The 19,094-nt window shown below is 46.1% G+C and overlaps 1 protein-coding gene across 2 annotated transcripts in view; it reads right to left on the bottom strand.

Moving 5' to 3' along the window:
- The window catches only part of AP1AR (adaptor related protein complex 1 associated regulatory protein), a 185,511-nt gene that overhangs the window by 53,140 nt on the left and 113,277 nt on the right, over positions 1-19,094 (bottom strand). For both annotated transcript variants that reach the window (XM_086961575.1, XM_086961574.1), the window contains exon 5: positions 4,914-5,010. In XM_086961575.1, the coding sequence (XP_086817701.1) occupies positions 4,914-5,010 (97 nt within the window). The remainder of the gene's footprint in view (positions 1-4,913; positions 5,011-19,094) is intronic.

Raw genomic sequence — 19,094 nt, 5'->3', positions numbered from 1 at the left:
AGAGCCCATCTGGTCAACACTGTCCTAATAATACAACCCGACTTGATGTCCTTAACGAGACATTCTGGAATCCTTATTGTTGGCGATTGTTGACGATTTGATATTGTGTAACGCACTACGCTTTTCGCTGGATTGCCCTTTTGAGAAAGAGCCTGATGCAGTGTTGTTCTGCAGATTTTGATCTGAGAATTGAACTGCAATGTCATTTGTCTTCGATCTACCCAACACAAAACGAACTCCATAAAATATGCATATAAAACAGCAACAACACTGAGGCGCATTATCACCTCCGCACGCCAACATATGTTGGCCTCAGTGTATCTGTCATATAAATCCACATAAGATGCTTGTCAACAATCAAATTGAATTTGTATTGATTTTTAATATATATTTGCGTTGATGTATGGAAATGTACTGCTGCAAAAAATGTTGGCCATGGTGAGTTATGGTTTAGGAATTTATAGAGGGCATGGTCACCCTAAGGCATCATGGCACTAACATTCAAAGAAAAGAAGGACAAAACCTGGAATACTATGCATCAGTGCCAAAAGCCCTCTTAAAAAACAAAGTTCTCAATGTGATCCTAAAAGTATCTAAAGATGACACTGAATGAAAATGCAAAGGAAGAGAGTTCCATACTCTTGGAGCTAGGGCTGAGAAACTGTGTCTACCTCTCCTAGATTTAGAAAACCGAGGGACAGCCAATAAATAGGCCTTCGAAGAATGAAGAGTCATTGTAGGGGTGTATCTGATTAAACGTTTATCAAGAAAATCCCATGCTAAGCCATGGAGAGACTTGATTACTAGGAAGCACACTTTAAACTGGATCCATTGGGCAACTGGGAACCAAGCAAGTTTCAATAATAATGGGTGGGTGTGTGTCATAAAAGGAACCGCACACATCATCCTTGCCGCCTCATTCTGGAGCAGCTGATGAAGACGCATTAAGTCACCTTCTGGTAAACATAAATAGATGCTGTAAGCGTAATCTAAATGGCTGCCAATAACCACTGTCATCATTATTTTCATGACATCAACGGAACAGTATAAATTGTGTATCCTTAACGTGCGAAGCAGGAAAACTCCTTTAGAGACCACGCATGTTGATCTGTGGTTTCAGTGACAAATGTTGGTCTACTAAAACGCCTAAACTTATTGCTACCCATTTGGGTGTAGGAAGAGGACCTAATTCAGTGGCCCAGTACGGAGTTGACCAGGCTGTGGGATTCCCATTAAAGACCACCACTACAGTCTTTTCAGCATTCAACTTCAAGGAATTGGTCCTCATCCAGCCATAAATAAAACACATCAATTCTTGGAACAAAAGATAGGACCTGGAATGGTCCTCTAAGCAGAGGAGGATCTGAAAATCATCAGCATAATTGAATATCCAACATCCTCTGCTGACTAGCTCCTTTATCAGAGGTTGCAGGTAAATATTGAAAAAATAGGGCTTAAAGGAAGAACCTTGAAGGACTCCACAGTCCACTTTTACTTCAGTGGTAAAGGGAGGGAGGTGGACAAATGGAGTTCACTCTTCACGAAAGAGCCAATCCATTTATATGTTGTTCCTATCAACTCTGCTGCTTTCACAAGCTTTAAAAGAAGCCCATGAACAACAGTATTGAAAGCAGCAGATAGACCTAACAATATCAGGGCCATAGTGTGGCATGCATCCAGTTTCATTCTCAGATCATCAATGGCGATAGAAAAACAGTCTTGGTGTTTTACTTGGGTCTGAACCCGGCTTGTTGAGAATCGAGGAATTTACCAGTTTGGAGATGGTTACATATCTCCAGTGTAGCATGCATTTACAATAATGTGGTACAAAAAGGAAATAATGAAATATGTCTATAGTTCTTTTGTATAGTTGGGTTGGCATTCACTTTTTTTAATAGAAGAATTCTAAACACCTTTTTGAAAGTACTTGAAACCACACCTGTCTGAAGAAAGGTGATAAGCAATTTACTGAGAGGCTCTCGAATAGTAAGAGCTAAGGATTTCATTACACTTGGAGGGATGGGGTCATTTAGGGAACCTGATGTAATTGTGTCCAGAAGCCTTAGAAGTGCGTTATCTCGCAAAAAGTTAAAATCAGAAAAAGTATCCTCAGCCATGTCCTTTGGATCTAGCCACTCCGCTGTAAGGCTGCCTTTTTTTAAATTCCTAGATCAAACAGATCTTATCCACAAAGAAACCATTAAATTGATTATAATGAGTTTGAGTAGACAGTACTAATTGGCTAACTTTATCAGAAGATGAAAGGTCTCATGATCTTAAAAATCTCTCTGGGGATTCCGTGGCTCTCTTATCCTACCAGAATAGTAGCACTGTTTCGTTTGAACAATCAGTTCATATAATTAAGCAGTGCGGTCTCAAAAGTTGCTTTGAGTTCCAGTGCATATATGCATTTCCCCGTTTTCATTCAAGTTGTCTCAATTCTATTTGCACCTTTTTGAGTTGCTGGGAAAACCAATGAACGGAGCACCTACCTGTTCCCTGATTCAAGTTTATTTACAGGTGGAGTCTGGGATAATCCTGCATTATCTAGCCAGAGATAAAAGCACTTCATTCACATTGTTTAGTTAGGCCTAGAAGTTTCAAGCAGCTCCACGATCTTTTTCCTATCCAGTTTATTCCATTCTCTGACCACCCTTGCCTCCAGTGGTTTTTTGGGGGAATTTCAAATAGCGCGATCTCGCCCCAAAGGTATCAGAGCGCATTAAATGAGCACCAGTTGCGTTACAGTCAGACACATTCATTTTTGTTAGGCACAGGGAGATTAAGTGATTTTCCCAGAATCACAGGATGTTGAGCGGCCCTGCCGAGATTTCAACCGGTTCCCCAGCTTTGAGGTCGACTGCTCTGGCCGTTCCGCCACATTCCGTAATGGCACCGAGGGTAGTCAGATCAAATTGGATGGAATAGTGATAAGACCATATACAGCATTTTATGCACACGGGCGAAGCACACAATCAGGGGTCCACACCACGTCTGAAGTGTGGACCTTCAATTGAGTGGGTTTATTAAAGTGTTGTGTCAGCCCAAGGGAGAACATAAGGTCCATTAATTGCTGGCTTTTAGAAGTAGAAGTAACTTCTTCAGCCAACAATTAAAATGACCAATAAACAGCAGTTTTTTTTAAATACAGTTTATCACAAGGGAGGAAACTAATCCATAAAAAAGTGTATGGAAGATTGCCATATAGTGTGGAGGACAGTACACTACCAGAATGAAATATCTGTTCCTGACACCAAGTTAAATGAAGGCAAGTCTGCCTCTGTGTCCAAGTCAACCAGTAATTTTTTTATATTAAGATTTTTCTTTGATATGGCTGCAACACCACTGCCAATTGTACCTGATGGATGATTAACACAATGATTAACACCAAGAAAGGAATAACTTTTTGGTATGGCTCCCAGAATGGAAGACATGGAGGTATCAGTAAGGCATGTTTCAGATGTAGTAGAACAGCTGGCTGAAGGGTGAATAGAAGATCAAAACTTTCTAGACTGTTTCACCAAGGATCTCGTATTTAAATAGTAGTTCCGAAGCACAGTTTTGGCAGTCTTATCAACAGGTGATACGTGTTAAACTCCGGGGTAATTCAAGTGGCTTAAGAATCTCTAGTACAGATAATCTGTTCAAAACATCTGGGTCAGGAGAGAAGCTTACCTCTTCCCAAACACACAGTTGATCCGACGAATAGGTCAGTGAACTGGCATAATGGCTGGGCCCTGGTCTGATGCGGACAGGCGCAGATGGGCTTACCTCAGGCATCCCAAAGGCGTGTGTCCACACAGTGACTGTCCTTAAATATTCCCCCGACATATCCCCCCTGACACAACTAGAGCTCTAACCACTCTTCAATGCGACTCACTTCTTGAGTCCTCCCCTGAATGGCAGACAGGATCAAAGTGCAAAATGCAGCTGAAGATGAGGAGGCAAGGGCAGTCTAACAGCTAGACCTTCCAAATAAAACATTAAAATTAAAAAAAACTTCACCAAACACAATTAGCAGCATTACAAGAAAGATTTAATTTAAAAACAAACAAACTGACTAAAAGTAAGAAGTGCTTTGACCCGACAGACCAAGAAACTGATTGTGTCACTTACTCTCCAACATGCTGAAGAACACTTGAAAGTTGATAGAACTAATGACTAAACATGTTCTCAAATGTAATTCTACCCCACATAATTGATCCTGGGACAGATTCTTTAAAAAAAAGTACTGGCTACTTTACTAACTACTTGCTGTGAGCTCATAAATAGCAGTTTCTTGGTTTGAAAGTGGTGTTGATTCTCAGCCCGCTCACTGCTCGCAGTGCCTCAGTCTGATGGAAAAGACCAATGAATGTACTGTACATGGAGTTTACGTTCAGTAGAACAAATGCAGTACCAGTAAATCTTAGCCTAAGGTACCTACCTTAAAACTGCAATTTACAGTCAATTCTCAGCCTCAAACATATTGAAAGGATAATAAAAGTATTACAAGACAGGGAACCATCTGATGACTTACACCAACCTTATCCGACAAATGATCATGGTGCACTGTTGAAGTAAGACATTCTCAGCCTCAGCGCTCTAAATTCTACACATGAACGCACTTGACATTGAGATACTAGCACACAGCTAATCTCTGCACTGATAACAAAGGATCCCACGTCATTGCAGTATCCAGTTCCTATGCGCAATGAACACGCTGATAAAGTTCCTGCTCGCTGCTGCATGATATCAAAAGAGATCCAATTCTAGTCACCAAATTCATTTGTTCAATTCAAATCCAGGTCAGGATTTCTGAGTACATTAAATCCTACATTAATATTTTCACTAAAGTTGCATCCATCTCAAACCCCCGGAAAAGCACAATACATATGTAAAAAACACAAAAGGCCTCTGTGAGGGTGCAGTACCTCGGCTTGGAATTTTGCATCAAACGTTTTCTGTTTTTCCACAATAGATTCGTAGTTTCCTTGTCTTAGGTCCGAGATTTCTTCGTCACTCAGAGGCCTGCAATGGGTAAGGCGAAAAAATAAAAATAAAAATTACCGTGCAATCTCCAACACAGGGCATATTAGGTAGCCCACAAAAAAAGTTAATACCGGGCTCTTTCCATTTTACAGCCATGAACACAGTAGACCTGGCACATACTGCATCGTAAAATTAACAACTGTTCAGATAATGCGTGGACGAGACACTGTCGAGGCTGTCATTTTGGCGGGTATATTTTGAGGGTTCTGTAGATTTTGCCACATATCTTTTTTAAATGTCTGAAACCTAAGCGGTAACATCGCTCCCACAAGCTTTGACCGGCCACTTAATTAAAACAAATTCGGGCATGATGTTTTGAGAATTACTCTGCATCTAAACAGTTTAGAAAACATAATATATTGTTCCTCGAGTCTGACGCTGTCCGTTGTGGAATTCAATCCAATGAATGTAGTGTTCGGATTATAATATCCAAAAACATTCTGGGATAATTTCTGTAAAATTAATTATACCAGAATGTGCCAAGCTTTAACGAGCATTTGGTTCAAAGACCGGGGTAGCCTTTAATATAAGTTATTTGGCCCACTCTTTGAACCGATTCATACATTATTTACAGATGGATGAGAAAAGCAGGGTTTCGATTTGTGCTGCACGAAAAGTAGGTCGCCCAGTAAATGTGAGGTAGCGCGTCCCTGCTGCAATTGACTCTGGACACCCCAGGGAAAATTGTTAGAGAAATACAAATAATACAAGTCGGGCAATATTCGGCCATAGAGGCAGGGCCGGCTCTAGGCTCATGGTGGCCCTGTGCAGGGAGCGTAGGTGGGGGCCCCGGAAGAGGGGGTCCGGACGGGGCGGAGCTCAGGAAGATGTTTTAATAATAATACGTCAGCACTGGGGTAAGGGTAGTCCCAGTTGCAAGAGAACACTTTCCTCCGGTGTGTCTAGCAACTAGGCCTCCACCCCCCACAAGCGCGGTGGCACAGCGGGATGGGTATTGTCCCCCTGTTTAGCTCCCTGGCAGTATTAACACTTTCTGCAGATAACCAACCCTCACACCTCCAGCCCTTTATGAGCTGTTAAGAGGCACTTAAGGAGAGGGAGGGGCTGCAGCTAGAGGAGCTGGGGCATCTATTGAGATGCAGGCAGCCCTGAATGTGGATGTCTGTGCAAATTATTAGGTGCCTCGCAAATTTGCTTTCTGCCCAGGGCCCCCAGAATCCTTGAACCGACCCTGTAATGATTTAATGCAGCAGATATTCTTGGAAGTAGTGTTTTGGGCTAGGCAAAAAATGAATACATATACTTAAGACTACTGCCCTTTTAGAAGCTCAGCTCTACCAGGGCATGAAAATGCATGATGGATTTGTGGATATTCTGCAAAATAGACAAAACTCTGGGATGGGTAAGGAGAACCGATACACACGTAAAGGAATGAGACTGCATTATGCGCACAGAAAGAGTTTGATGAGCATTGCTGTTAGCACAAGCACCACTTTAAATATCGGGTGTTCCCGCAGAGCCCAAAATAAATGAAGTTATTCCTGCCCTACATTACACATACCTGGGTGGAATCAGGGCTCCCGTGACCAGACCTCTGTTTTGAACAGAAGTAAGCACATGGTTGGCAGTTCATACCAGGTTCTCATTGGCTCTCAGTGACCCTCTGTCTAAATAAATTCACTGCCCCAAACTCCCCGGGGTCTCGCGCCTAGGAGTCTGGGAGCAGACCACCTCTATCTGCTGTCTCGGCCCTGGATCAAATAAGGAAGCCGGCTGCAGCGTGGGCCTGCATTGATACTGTGATTAGATCAGAAGATACTCTCTCCACAAAAACGAACATAGCTGCCAAGGTTTCAGATTGCTATGTGTGACATTTATATAATTTTGGTGCAATTATAAGTGACATTTCAACGACTATTAGTGACACACACTGTCTCCCGAGCAAAATCAAACAATTAAGACGATGGAAACATATATATATAATCAATTACAACCATTTGAACAACGAGAAACTCTAAGCAGATCTTAAAAGAGTGAGTTCTGGTACCTGCAGGTCTGTGGGTTGATGCAGGGCTATAGCGGTTCCCGGGGCATAAGAACATAACAAGGACTGTTTTAAATCGTTTCTTCCACATTTATCCAGCAAGAATTGCTTTTCATTTATATCACTCAACAACACTAATGCAGGTTAGCATTTTGAGTGCTATAGTGCTTCGGGATTGTGAATTCAAAAGCTGAAACGCTAAATATAATACAGAACTTGCTTTAAATTAATTTAGAAAACAGCCACTGTACTTGGCACCTATTCAAGCAAAACACCAGCATTTTCCTCGTAAAGCTCAAGGTTAGCACATCTCAGTATCCACGTTACAATATTAACTACTTGTGAAGAAATTCTCTTACCATCATGCAGGTATGCTTCATGTCAAGTGCCCGCTAACGACCCTGGACACCTTCAGAAGCAGAAGATTAGTTGCCGAGCTCCTAAACCCTTTGAACCAAATGCTGAACTTTCTGGCTGCGCTCCATATTTACAGGCCGCAACTTTGGTCTGCAAGGCTGGCTGAAGGCAGGCTTAGGCTGCGAGCTACTGCGGAGGTCGTGGCAATTAGAGTTTGCCGCCCGGCCCGCCTCCTGTGATAACATCCAGGCCTACCCGCAGTCCTGTCATGCTTGAGGTCTGACATGGCTTAGCCATGACTGGCATGGCTGTCAACGTGCCCAGTAGTATGTAGAGGTATTTCAGCTAATTCTGGTTTTTCAGCCATTGGCAGTAAGCGTTCTCTGTCCTACATGTTCATATTGCCTAGAACAGGTCAAAGAAAACAGAGTACGGTTTGCTGAAAAAACAGGATGGATTAAAAGTTTCTAGAATGACTTGAGCAACTGACAGCTACACTTGGGTAGCACAAGGAGATACAAGGATTATAATCATAAACTGTCTTTATATAGTGCGGACGACCTCTGATGAGGCTTTGAAGCGTTTAACGTTGACATTTTCCTTTGGTGTATGTATGCAGTGTCGGACTGGATATGGCGTAACTGCCAGAACACCCAACTATGGAGCTAGGCAACCAGGTTCGAGTCTCGGTGTTGACTCAACATCCTGTGATTTGGGGCAAATGACGTAGTCTCCCCGTGCCTACCGAAAAACGCATGTGTCCTTGTGTGATGTACCTGGGCTCATGTAAAGCGCTCCAATACCATCGGGTGGATTTCTTGCTATATTAAAATGCAAAAAAGAATAAAAAATAGGACTGTGCACAAAAAAAAGTGTCCTCCATTAACAACTCAGCTAACAAACATTTATCCGATTTGCAAATCAGGGCAGTTGTAAAGATAAGCTGCATTAGTGATGTATAAGGTGTGGGAGACTGCGACTCAACCAGAAACAGCCACAAAGCCAGCCCGTGCACTGGTGTGTGAGCCCAGACCTTCTGGCACTGCCATTTTGCCCTAACGGCCAGTACGAGCCTGTATGTACGTTTGTATACATGTATTGTATTGTATTGTAATTGCATTTATATAGCGCTTACTACCCCTGACGAGGCGGAACCCATAAAGAATTAGTCGTGAGTTAGTGTAGTGAAATGTGAAAGTTATTTGAGCGATGGATATGCGAGTCTATTATTTGTATAGCACGGACCTGGCCTAAAGGGCAGAGTGAAGCTGCACAGGTGCAAAATCAAATTCACTGTATATAATGCTTGTGGAAATAGTGCGCCTTCAACTGTGCAAAGCTCGGGGGGGGGTTGTCTCATATGATGTGGTGCTCTACACTTCTGACAGGACCCCAAGAATCCTGCATCCGGATCCAGCACCACCCACCCTGTGATCCTGGGCAGTTTACAAATCTACCTAAATCTCTTCTGCTGCGAAGTTGGAGCTCTTCAAAATGTCTGAAGTGCTTTATAAAATGCTGTTTACATTAATTCATCATAACAAGGAGCCGCGTCACTTCCTTTCATAGCCCCTCGAGAAAATGGGGGGCCGGTCTTCAAGACTTATCTCTTAATGACGTTAGTCCGACGTTGCAGCGGTTTTTTCCACGTTCCTTCTTATCTAGAGCACATATTCGGAAGTCATTTCGAATGAGAAGGAAGGGCATGGGATTGATGCAGTCTGACCATTATCTTCATTCAGCAGCAAGCAGACTAAAGTCAGACCTCTAAATTTAAGCAGTCTGGCTGTTTGTGGAATTGCCAGGAGATGTTGATTTTAGAATTTCCGAGAAAAAAAAATCTCGAAAACAATCTGCCCCAAATGTGAGACAGATGCATACAGGCGGCTGTCGACGGCTGTTTCTGATCTTTGAACGCGTTCAGAGGGAACGTATAAAGTCAGATTCTGCGTTGAACTGTCCTTTAACGTAATCTGGTTTATGCCTGTGGACCAAGCTGCATTCATGGTTTCGGGGCATTTGTGGTCTTTTCCTTTACTGTGCTTATTAGCGCCTCTAAAGCTGTATTTTGTGGGCACCATCATGTGTGCTGCAGGCCCTGCCCGAGTCATCTTGTAAACACACGCGGACACCTCACAGGCAACACGGCACAGCTCGCGCTCACAAGTGGGCGGGGTCTGCGAGATGGCCTGTGCATTTTCATTAATATTGAGCTTGTTAACATTAGGTTCATCTCAGCACTAGCTGATCATAATCAGTTTTTCTCTTCCGGGACATGCGAATGCAAGACATATTATCTTAAAAAAGGGCTTGGAGCGTGCTTATTGCTTACCAGTTGTGTGCCCCATGGAGGTGGGGGCATCCAGTGTCAGACGGTCTGTCCTGGCGGCCTCTGATATACTAAATCCGTCTTCTGCTGCGGTAAAATACTGAATTCAGGGAAGGTGGGTAGGGGTTAGTATCAACAGCTGGTATGCAGCCACGAGGTGGTCCGGACCAGTGCGAACTCACGGCCGCCTCTTTAATTAACTGCAGTGCTCCCTCCGCCTCCGGGCATGATTATGTGCACGATTACGTGCCACGCTGTCCCACAAACTAGCCAGCCGCCTTTATTTCTAACACCCAAAATGAATTCTCCTGGCGCCCAGGCAGCAAGCAGGATAGGACGCCCCCCACAATGACGTCAGGTTGACAGGAAGAGCTGCGCCGCGGCCGTTGTAATGTTGAAACATTGTTTCAGTTGTGCTAATGCTGCGTTAGAGCAGCTGCGAACCTCAATCCTGCTGGAGCAACGTGTGTAAACCACTGCCAGGCAGTGCTGCCACAGGCTCTCACTTTTAGTCACTGCTTAAAACAACAACGCTCACGCGTCGCTGCCATTGCCCGGAGGCCGCCAAATCCTGTCAGGGGGCCGCCGTCGTCGTGGCGGCCCCTGGGGTTTGGCGGCCCTGTGCAGGTGCACACTTTGCACATGCCTAGGGCCGGCCCTGATAGAGGGGGGTAAAGGATATGTGGAAACATTTAACCTATGCACATATACTCAGACCCACGCTAATGTTTGCAGAGGAGGTTATGTGATCAGCGCCACAATAATAAGGGTGAATATCGTGGAAATACATGGAAGCACGTGCACGGCTACAACTCGCAGAGATTTCCGACTTTTACCTAATTCACATATACAAACGCTAATGGAAATCTACATGTCTGACGACTGCCCACATTGTTAACAATCTGCAGGCAGGCACATTGATACAGTTAATACATCATTTCAGAGACATTTTCCTTTTCTTAATATTGAAAATAATTACCGATGGGCGGATTCCGTGGCAGGGGCGGCTCTAGGCTCATTGTGGCCCTGGGCAGGGAGCATAGGTAGGGGGCCCCCGGAAGAGGATGTCCGGGCGGGGCGGCAGGGGGTCAGGGTGTTTGGAAGTGGAACAGAGCCAGAGGCCGTCAAATCCCTGCCTGGGGCCGCCACGCAAATATGTATTCATCCTCTAAGGATTATTATATTAAGGTTATATATTGGCGTGGTGGCCCCTGCGGTCTGGTGGCCCTGTGCAGGTGCACAGCTTGCACATGCCTAAGCCCGCCCCTGTCCGTGGACTTTGCAATACACACTACACGGGTCCATTTAGATTTATATTGGGTAGCTCAAGTAAATTTGTGTAAGACGTAAATATGTGTGAACACCCAAAACTGTAGGATTCTGTGGATGCTATAATTTATATTCACCACTCTGTATGGAATCCTAGATTCTTATAGGTGTCACTTATGACTACCATACATCTGTACCCCTTGCATTATGAACATCCTTATATAGACGTCTCTACAGATCAAGATTTGTGAATGGGCAAGCAGATATGCAAATAGATGCTGCACTGCGAACTGAAGCACTGTTGTTCAGTTTTGGCTATCATTATAAAGGTACATATGAAATAAGACTGCAAAGATATCTTTTGAAAAAGGCTAGTCTTCAAAACAGATTACCAATATTTTGACATTACAAATATGTTCGAAAATTCTGACCTCCAACCAACCTCATTATCAAGCTCTGTTCCTCAAATATACTAGCCCTGGACTACACGCAGCAAATTAAACCAGGTCCATAATATTTGGCAAGTGGGCGTAGATGCACTTAGAAATTAAATACAGGTCGTTTTTTTTGTAGGGAGATCGTTATACACAACAGAAATTTGGCAGTCTATGATGGTGCTATGTTTTTGTAAAATATTATTTTGCATTTTGTACTTTCATATGGAACCATATTTGAGGAAATGTTCCCTCTGCCACACATTATAAGTGTACTGCAAATCACTGAAGAGTTCTGTTATCATATAGAGGAAAAAAGGAGAAGTCCCCCAGGCGTCACTTACAATAACTTGACTGTGAATAGAGGGGATTTTATTCCTTAAAATATATGGTCAAACCATTACCTTCTCCCCCAAAAATACACTACACAGCTAGTAATTTCTTGAAAAACTTGTTATGCAGTTCCAGTTCATAACAAAGTTTATATTTACTAGACAGTCCTGAAACATTAAAATCTCCATAAATACAACTCCTAAAATCAAATTTCTTGAATAAAATGTAAGATAAAATTTATCATTTAAAATTCATTAATCCTTCCGTCATTCTGAGTAACGTACCATATATATCACAAGATATTTTTAAAACAAGAATTTGAGTTCTATTCACATTTAAGGGTTTCTTTAACTTTTTAGATGAACTTCCCCATAGTGCAAGCTATATCTAAATTACTCATTTCAGTTAGAAGATCTCCTGCCTTTACCCTATTTTTATGGACAAAAATCGGTTTTAGGTCTCGCCTGAGACAGCGCATGCGCTGTCTCTTTGAGACATTTAGTAAGTGCCTTTTAAAAGTGCCACTAGAGGCTTTTGCTGACCTACAGCTTGCGTTCACGAGCTTGTGCACGTGCACAACTGCCATCTGTGTTTTTATTGCTGTAATCAGGCTTCGTTGCTTGCACTACCCACCTCCCTTTTCCCCCTCCCTCCTGGTCAGCTTCATTTGTGTCTTCTAGCTGTGAATCAGGCACCTCTGCTCGCACTCCCCCACCCTTCTCCCCCTCATCTTAGTCAGTTTCATTTGTGTCTTCTATCACTGTGAATGCTCTGCTTCCACCAGGCACCCACACCACCAGCCGTCAGTGCACGCTTCCACCAGGCACACACACACCACCAGCCGTCCGTGCACGCTACCACCAGGCACACACACCACCAGCCATCAGTGCATGCTTCCACCAGGCACACACACCACCAGCCGTCAGTCCACGCTTCCACCAGACACACACACCACCTGCTGTCAGTGCACGCTTCCACCAAGCACACACACCACCAGCCATCCGTGCGCACTTTCACCAGGCACAAAAACCACCAGCCGTCAGTGTATGCTTTCACCGGGCACACACACCACCAGCCGTCAGTGCACGCTTCCACTGGGCACACACACCACCAGCCGTCAGTGCACGCTTTCACCGGGCACACACACCACCAACTGTCAGTGCGCACTTTCACCCGGCACAAACCACCAGCCGTCAGTACAAGCTTCCACCAGGCACACACACCACCGGCTGTCACACACTACCAGCCGTCGGTGCATGCTTCTACCAGGCACACACCATCAGTGCACGCTTTCACCAGGCCCACACACAACCAGCCGTCAGTGCACGCTTCCACCAGGCACACACACCACCAGCCATCAGTCAGCACTTTCACCGGGTACACACACCTCCAGCTGTCAGTGCACACTTCCACCAGGCACACACACTACCAGCCGTCGGTGCATGCTTTCACCGGACACACACACCACCAGCCGTCAGTGCACGCTCTCACCGAGCACACCCACCACCAGCCGTCAGTGCACGCTTTCACCAGGCACACAACACACCAGCAGCCGTCGGTGCACGCTTCCACTAGGCACACACACCACCAGCCATCAGTGCACGCTTTCACCGGGCACACACACCACCAGCCGTCAGTGCACGCTTCCACTGGTCACACACACCACCAGCAGTCAGTGCACGCTTCCACCAGGCACACACACCACCAGCCATCAGTGCACGCTTTCACCCGGCATACACCACCAGCCGTCAGTGCACGCTTCCACCGGGCACACACACCACCAACTGTCAGTGCACACTTTCACCCGGCACAAACCACCAGCCGTCAGTTCAAGCTTCCACCAGGCACACACACCACCAGCCGTCAGTGCACGCTTCCACCAGGCACACGCACCACCAGCCGTCAGTGCACGCTTCTACCAGACACACACACCACCAGCCGTCAGTGCACGCTTCCACTAGGCACACACGCCACCAGCCATCAGTGCATGCTTTCACCGGGCACACACACCACCAGCCATCAGTGCACGCTTCCACCGGGCGCACACACCACCAGCCATCAGTGCACGCTTCCACTGGGCACACACACCACCAGCCGTCAGTGCACGATTCCACCAGGCACACACACCACCAGCCATCAGTGCACGCTTTCACCCGGCATACACCACCAGCTGTCAGTGCACGCTTCCACCAGGCAAACACACCACCAGCAGTCAGTGCACGCTTCCACCAGGCACAAAAACCACCAGCCGTCAGTGTATGCTTTCACCAGGCACACACACCACCAGCCATCAGTGCACGCTTTCACCCGGCATACACCACCAGCTGTCAGTGCACGCTTCCACCAGGCAAACACACCACCAGCCGTCAGTACAAGCTTCCACCAGGCACAAAAACCACCAGGCGTCAGTGTATGCTTTCACCGGGCACACACACCACCAGCCGTCAGTGCACGCTTCCACCGGGCACACACACCACCAACTGTCAGTGCACACTTTCACCCGGCACAAACCACCAGCCGTCAGTGCACACTTCCACCAGGCAAACACACCACCAGCCGTCAGTACAAGCTTCCACCAGGCACACACACCACCGGCTGTCACACTCTACCAGCCGTCGGTGCATGCTTCCACCAGGCACACACCATCAGTGCACGCTTTCACCAGGCCCACACACAACCAGCCGTCAGTGCACGCTTCCACCAGGCACACACACCACCAGCCATCAGTCAGCACTTTCACCATGTACACACACCTCCAGCTGTCAGTGCACACTTCCACCAGGCACACACACTACCAGCCGTCGGTGCATGCTTTCACCGGACACACACACCACCAGCCGTCAGTGCACGCTCTCACCGAGCACACCCACCACCAGCCGTCAGTGCACGCTTTCACCAGGCACACAACACACCAGCAGCCGTCGGTGCACGCTTCCACTAGGCACACACACCACCAGCCATCAGTGCACGCTTTCACCGGGCACACACACCACCAGCCGTCAGTGCACGCTTCCACTGGGCACACACACCACCAGCAGTCAGTGCACGCTTCCACCAGGCACACACACCACCAGCCATCAGTGCACGCTTTCACCCGGCATACACCACCAGCCGTCAGTGCACGCTTCCACCGGGCACACACACCACCAACTGTCAGTGCACACTTTCACCCGGCACAAACCACCAGCCGTCAGTGCACACTTCCACCAGGCAAACACACCACCAGCCGTCAGTACAAGCTTCCACCAGGCACACACACCACCAGCCGTCAGTGCACGCTTCCACCAGGCACATGCACCACCAGCCGTCAGTGCATGCTTCTACCAGACACACACACCACCAGCCGTCAGTGCACGCTTCCACTAGGCACACACGCCACCAGCCATCAGTGCATGCTTTCACCGGGCACACACACCACCAGCCATCAGTGCACGCTTCCACCGGGCACACACACCACCAGCCATCAGTGCACGCTTCCACTGGGCACACACACCACCAGCCGTCAGTGCACGATTCCACCAGGCACACACACCACCAGCCATCAGTGCACGCTTTCACCCGGCATACACCACCAGCTGTCAGTGCACGCTTCCACCAGGCAAACACACCACCAGCAGTCAGTGCACGCTTCCACCAGGCACACACACCACCAGCCGTCAGTGCAAGCTTCCACCAGGCACACACACCACCAGCCGTCAGTGCAAGCTTCCACCAGGCACACACACCACCAGCCGTCAGTGCAGCAGGCAGGCTCTTCTCAGAGTTTCTTGGTAAATATGTGTTCGATGCCTGGGAGGGAGTGGGTAGAGTTTCCTTAAACCATGCCGAGTATGGAGGTGCAGTGCATGAACTCCTGTGTGAGTGAGTCATGCTGTCTGGGGCTCACTCACTCCACACTTGTAAATTGCGCCTGCACCAGGTTTTTTCTAATTTGCAAAGTTTGGCGCATGCGCACCGCTAGGCAGCCCCCACACCCTCAGGAATTACTGTTTCCTACAACCAGAATGGAAACAACATTCAGAGCAATGAAAACAAGTTCATTTGATGCAAAGAACTTAACAAAAACCCTGTCCAGCAATTGTAGATCTGGCAACTTAAACAAAACAGCAACAAAAACAAACAAGCATTGGCATAGGCAATAGGTCTCGCTTGTCAGACCCTATAAGTATTTAGTTATGCAGCAGAATATCCTTGGTGCAACAACACCAACTGTTGCATGGCTAAACACTTATAAGGTCGCAAATGCAAGACCTATTGGCTATGCCAATGCTTGTTATTGATTTTGTTGGTAGACGTCTCAACATCTACCCACAGCCATTCGCCTACAACCACAGGGGCCGGCAGCTAATGGACAATGCATTGAGGGCATATCTATCTCCACCGCATTAATGCCGACATCCCGGAGTCTGGCAACACTCAAAGTCGCACCTACCAAATAAGAGTAACATAGACTGTCAAAACAATGCAGGTATAAGTACGCAAACCCATCATAAAGGGAAAACAACAAATAAAGGAAACGCCCCCTTCCGACCACCCCCCACAGGAAAAGGGAAAACAGAGTGGGACCCGTACCAAAGGCTTCAGGAGGTGTATAGCGACACCACCCACCAAGCCCAGCCCCAGCCCTCTCGCTCGCTCAGATGGGGCACTACTTATTCCGAAGTTGGAGGTATTAGACAGAGCACTTGCAGGAGTTTGATACAAGTGACCTCGCTGAGGTCCTTCGACAGCAGCGTTATGAAAGGAGTCCAAAGTTCTGCGTATTTCACGCCCTTCAGATCTTGACTCTGCAAGAGTCGTTCCATGACAAGGGTCATCCAGAGCCAATAGAGCCAAGCCATGTGGTCCGGCACCGTGGGAGTACCCCAATGACCTAATATCATCTGCCGCGCTACGAGCAATGCTAATGCCATCTGCCTGGGTACCCTATTTTTAATACCATACTTTTTAAAAATTGGGCATAAAAACTCTTTCTGTATATCCAAAACCTTCTGACAATCCAATAAAATATGACACGTTGTTCCCAAGATACAAACACATTTCCCCCTACTATCTATCATTGCTCTTTTTACCCCATTAGCATAGCAAGGGTCAACATCAATTCTTAGCATTAGGAATTCTCTTCTTATCAGACGACAGGGTAATCTATCTAGATAAGGGAAATGCTGTTCATTTTGCCACAAGTTGGCCATGAAACGTACAGATTTTTTTCCCAAGAGATAGTCTTGGTCCTGGGCTTGAGATATCTCTCCCCAGGGCCCTAAGTTCCAGCTTATCAACCTCAATTTGTAAGGTCAAGGGGCACAGCTTGATCTTCATAATTCTATAGGCTTTAATAATAATTTCTCGTATCCCTTTTGCCCACGTTAGCTCACTCTTCAATATCTTTTTTCTACACCACTGCGAGATTTTATGTTCTTCTCGCCTGTCCTGGTGTTGCCAGAATCTTAATAGCACCATGCATGCCGTTATACCCCATGATGTCATTCCTGTTTCTAATCTCACTACCCGGACCATCGAGGACCTGGGGAACAAAAATAAGTTTCAGACATTTCCCCTCTTCGGCATCCCATCCGTTTTTACCACTCAGATATAACAATTCAGCTCCGTATAGGAATTGTGGTGGTATCATGGCTGTATGAGCTTTTAAAACCGGTCTGTCCGACTTTTCACCATAGACTCCATTACATTTTTTTAGCCCACTAACTGAAGCTGATGCCATCAGTTTTAATGCATCTAGATGGGTGTGCCAATTCAGATTTTTCTCAAACCACATCCCCAGGTACCTATATTCATCTACCTTTGAAATGAAATACCAGCATTTGTAAAGCGCACAGCTACCCCCGGAGAGGTGTGGCGGCACTGGGGGCCGTCGGTAAGATTAAGCGAGCTATTGCCCAGAGTCACATGGTGCTGGGTTAACCTGCCGCCGGGGCTGGGGATCGAACCCCGTGGTCCAGAGTCAGGCACCCTGGCCGCTGCGCCCCACTTCTTCCACTCTAGAGCCCAAAAACCAGTTGAATTTTTTTTTCTTCTTCCAAAGCTTAGTCCCTTTGTCTTCTCCATATTTACTACAAGTGTTTTAAGACTGCAGTATTCGTTAAATATTTCTTCGCAGGCCGATCTCCGTTTGGTCTATTACGAGGTTGTCTGCATATAAGAGACATTAAATGGGCTTTCCGTTTATCTTTGGGTTGGCACCCCTTACAGCGTCTATGACTAGAGGTAAGTCTGCTATGAATAAGGAGAAAAGTAGGGGGCCCAGTACGCACCCCTGTCTTAGCCCGTTTCCAATTGGGATTTTCTGCGATAGGCTCCCCTCTATGTCCAAAATGATCTGCGCCCAATTATAGGTGTGTAATGCTTGTATTAAGCAGACCCCTTGGGATGTTGTATCCAATCAACGTCTCCTAAAGCGTCTCACGGTCCACTAGGTCAAATGCAGCGCAAAAGTTCACGAAGCAGCAGAATAAACTCCTCTGCTCGACAGACTTCAGCGTAATGGACCAGAGCGCAAAACAGTAGTCGACTGTAGAGTGCCCCTCCTTAAACCCCGCTGTTCCGGGGGCACAACCTGATTTGCTTCTGCCCAGTCTTATGCAGTTTAATTTGTCACTTGCAAATACAGTTGAAACTAATGTGTGGTAACATGCAGAGAGATTGTTACTTTTTATTTTAAAAATAACTACAACCATGTAATAAATAAACATTATGCCATACAGGTTTCCTTTCTGCTAATGACTTCATGGCAGGGAAACAGTTCAGAAGAGGTGAAAAGCTATGGTATTGTGAAAAAACAGAAGTCTGGATTACTTGCAGAAATCAGAACTTGATGCATTCTGTCTTATGGGATTTTGATCCATGTTCTCGACCTACAAAGTTAGTAAAAAGTCTGGGTGTAAAAGCGGATTCAGTACTATAACTGGAAGGTCAAGTTATCACCTGTAGTATCCTTGTGAACCTTCTGTAGGAGGACATTTTGCTGAAGACTCCTCATTCTTTCTATGGGAGGCAGATGTTTCACAATAATGGCTTTACAGGGTCACATCTTGATTACTGTAGCAGTTTATACTTAGGTATTGAGATATCACTAACCGGGTTCTTCCGGATTGATAGACCTGCCAGCCTTAGGGTAGTTTTCCCACCAAACTTGTTACCAGCTCGCCTCCAATTTTGTTGAATTCTTTTTGTTGGCCTAAGGACTTAAAGCACTTTACCACTGCCAACCAGTGTTAAAGTTCACATGCTTCTCCCCTAAATCATGGTTTAATTGACTTAACCACAATTGACATATTTATTTATTTAGAAGTCACTAGTAGAGTGCATTACATGCTCT

The sequence above is a fragment of the Lissotriton vulgaris genome, chromosome 3_1 (genome assembly GCF_964263255.1).
Source record: "Lissotriton vulgaris chromosome 3_1, aLisVul1.2, whole genome shotgun sequence".
Classification (NCBI taxonomy): Eukaryota; Metazoa; Chordata; class Amphibia; order Caudata; family Salamandridae; genus Lissotriton; species Lissotriton vulgaris.
The sequence above is the reverse complement of the archived record's forward strand: the minus strand, read 5'-3'. Positions and strand labels throughout refer to the sequence as shown.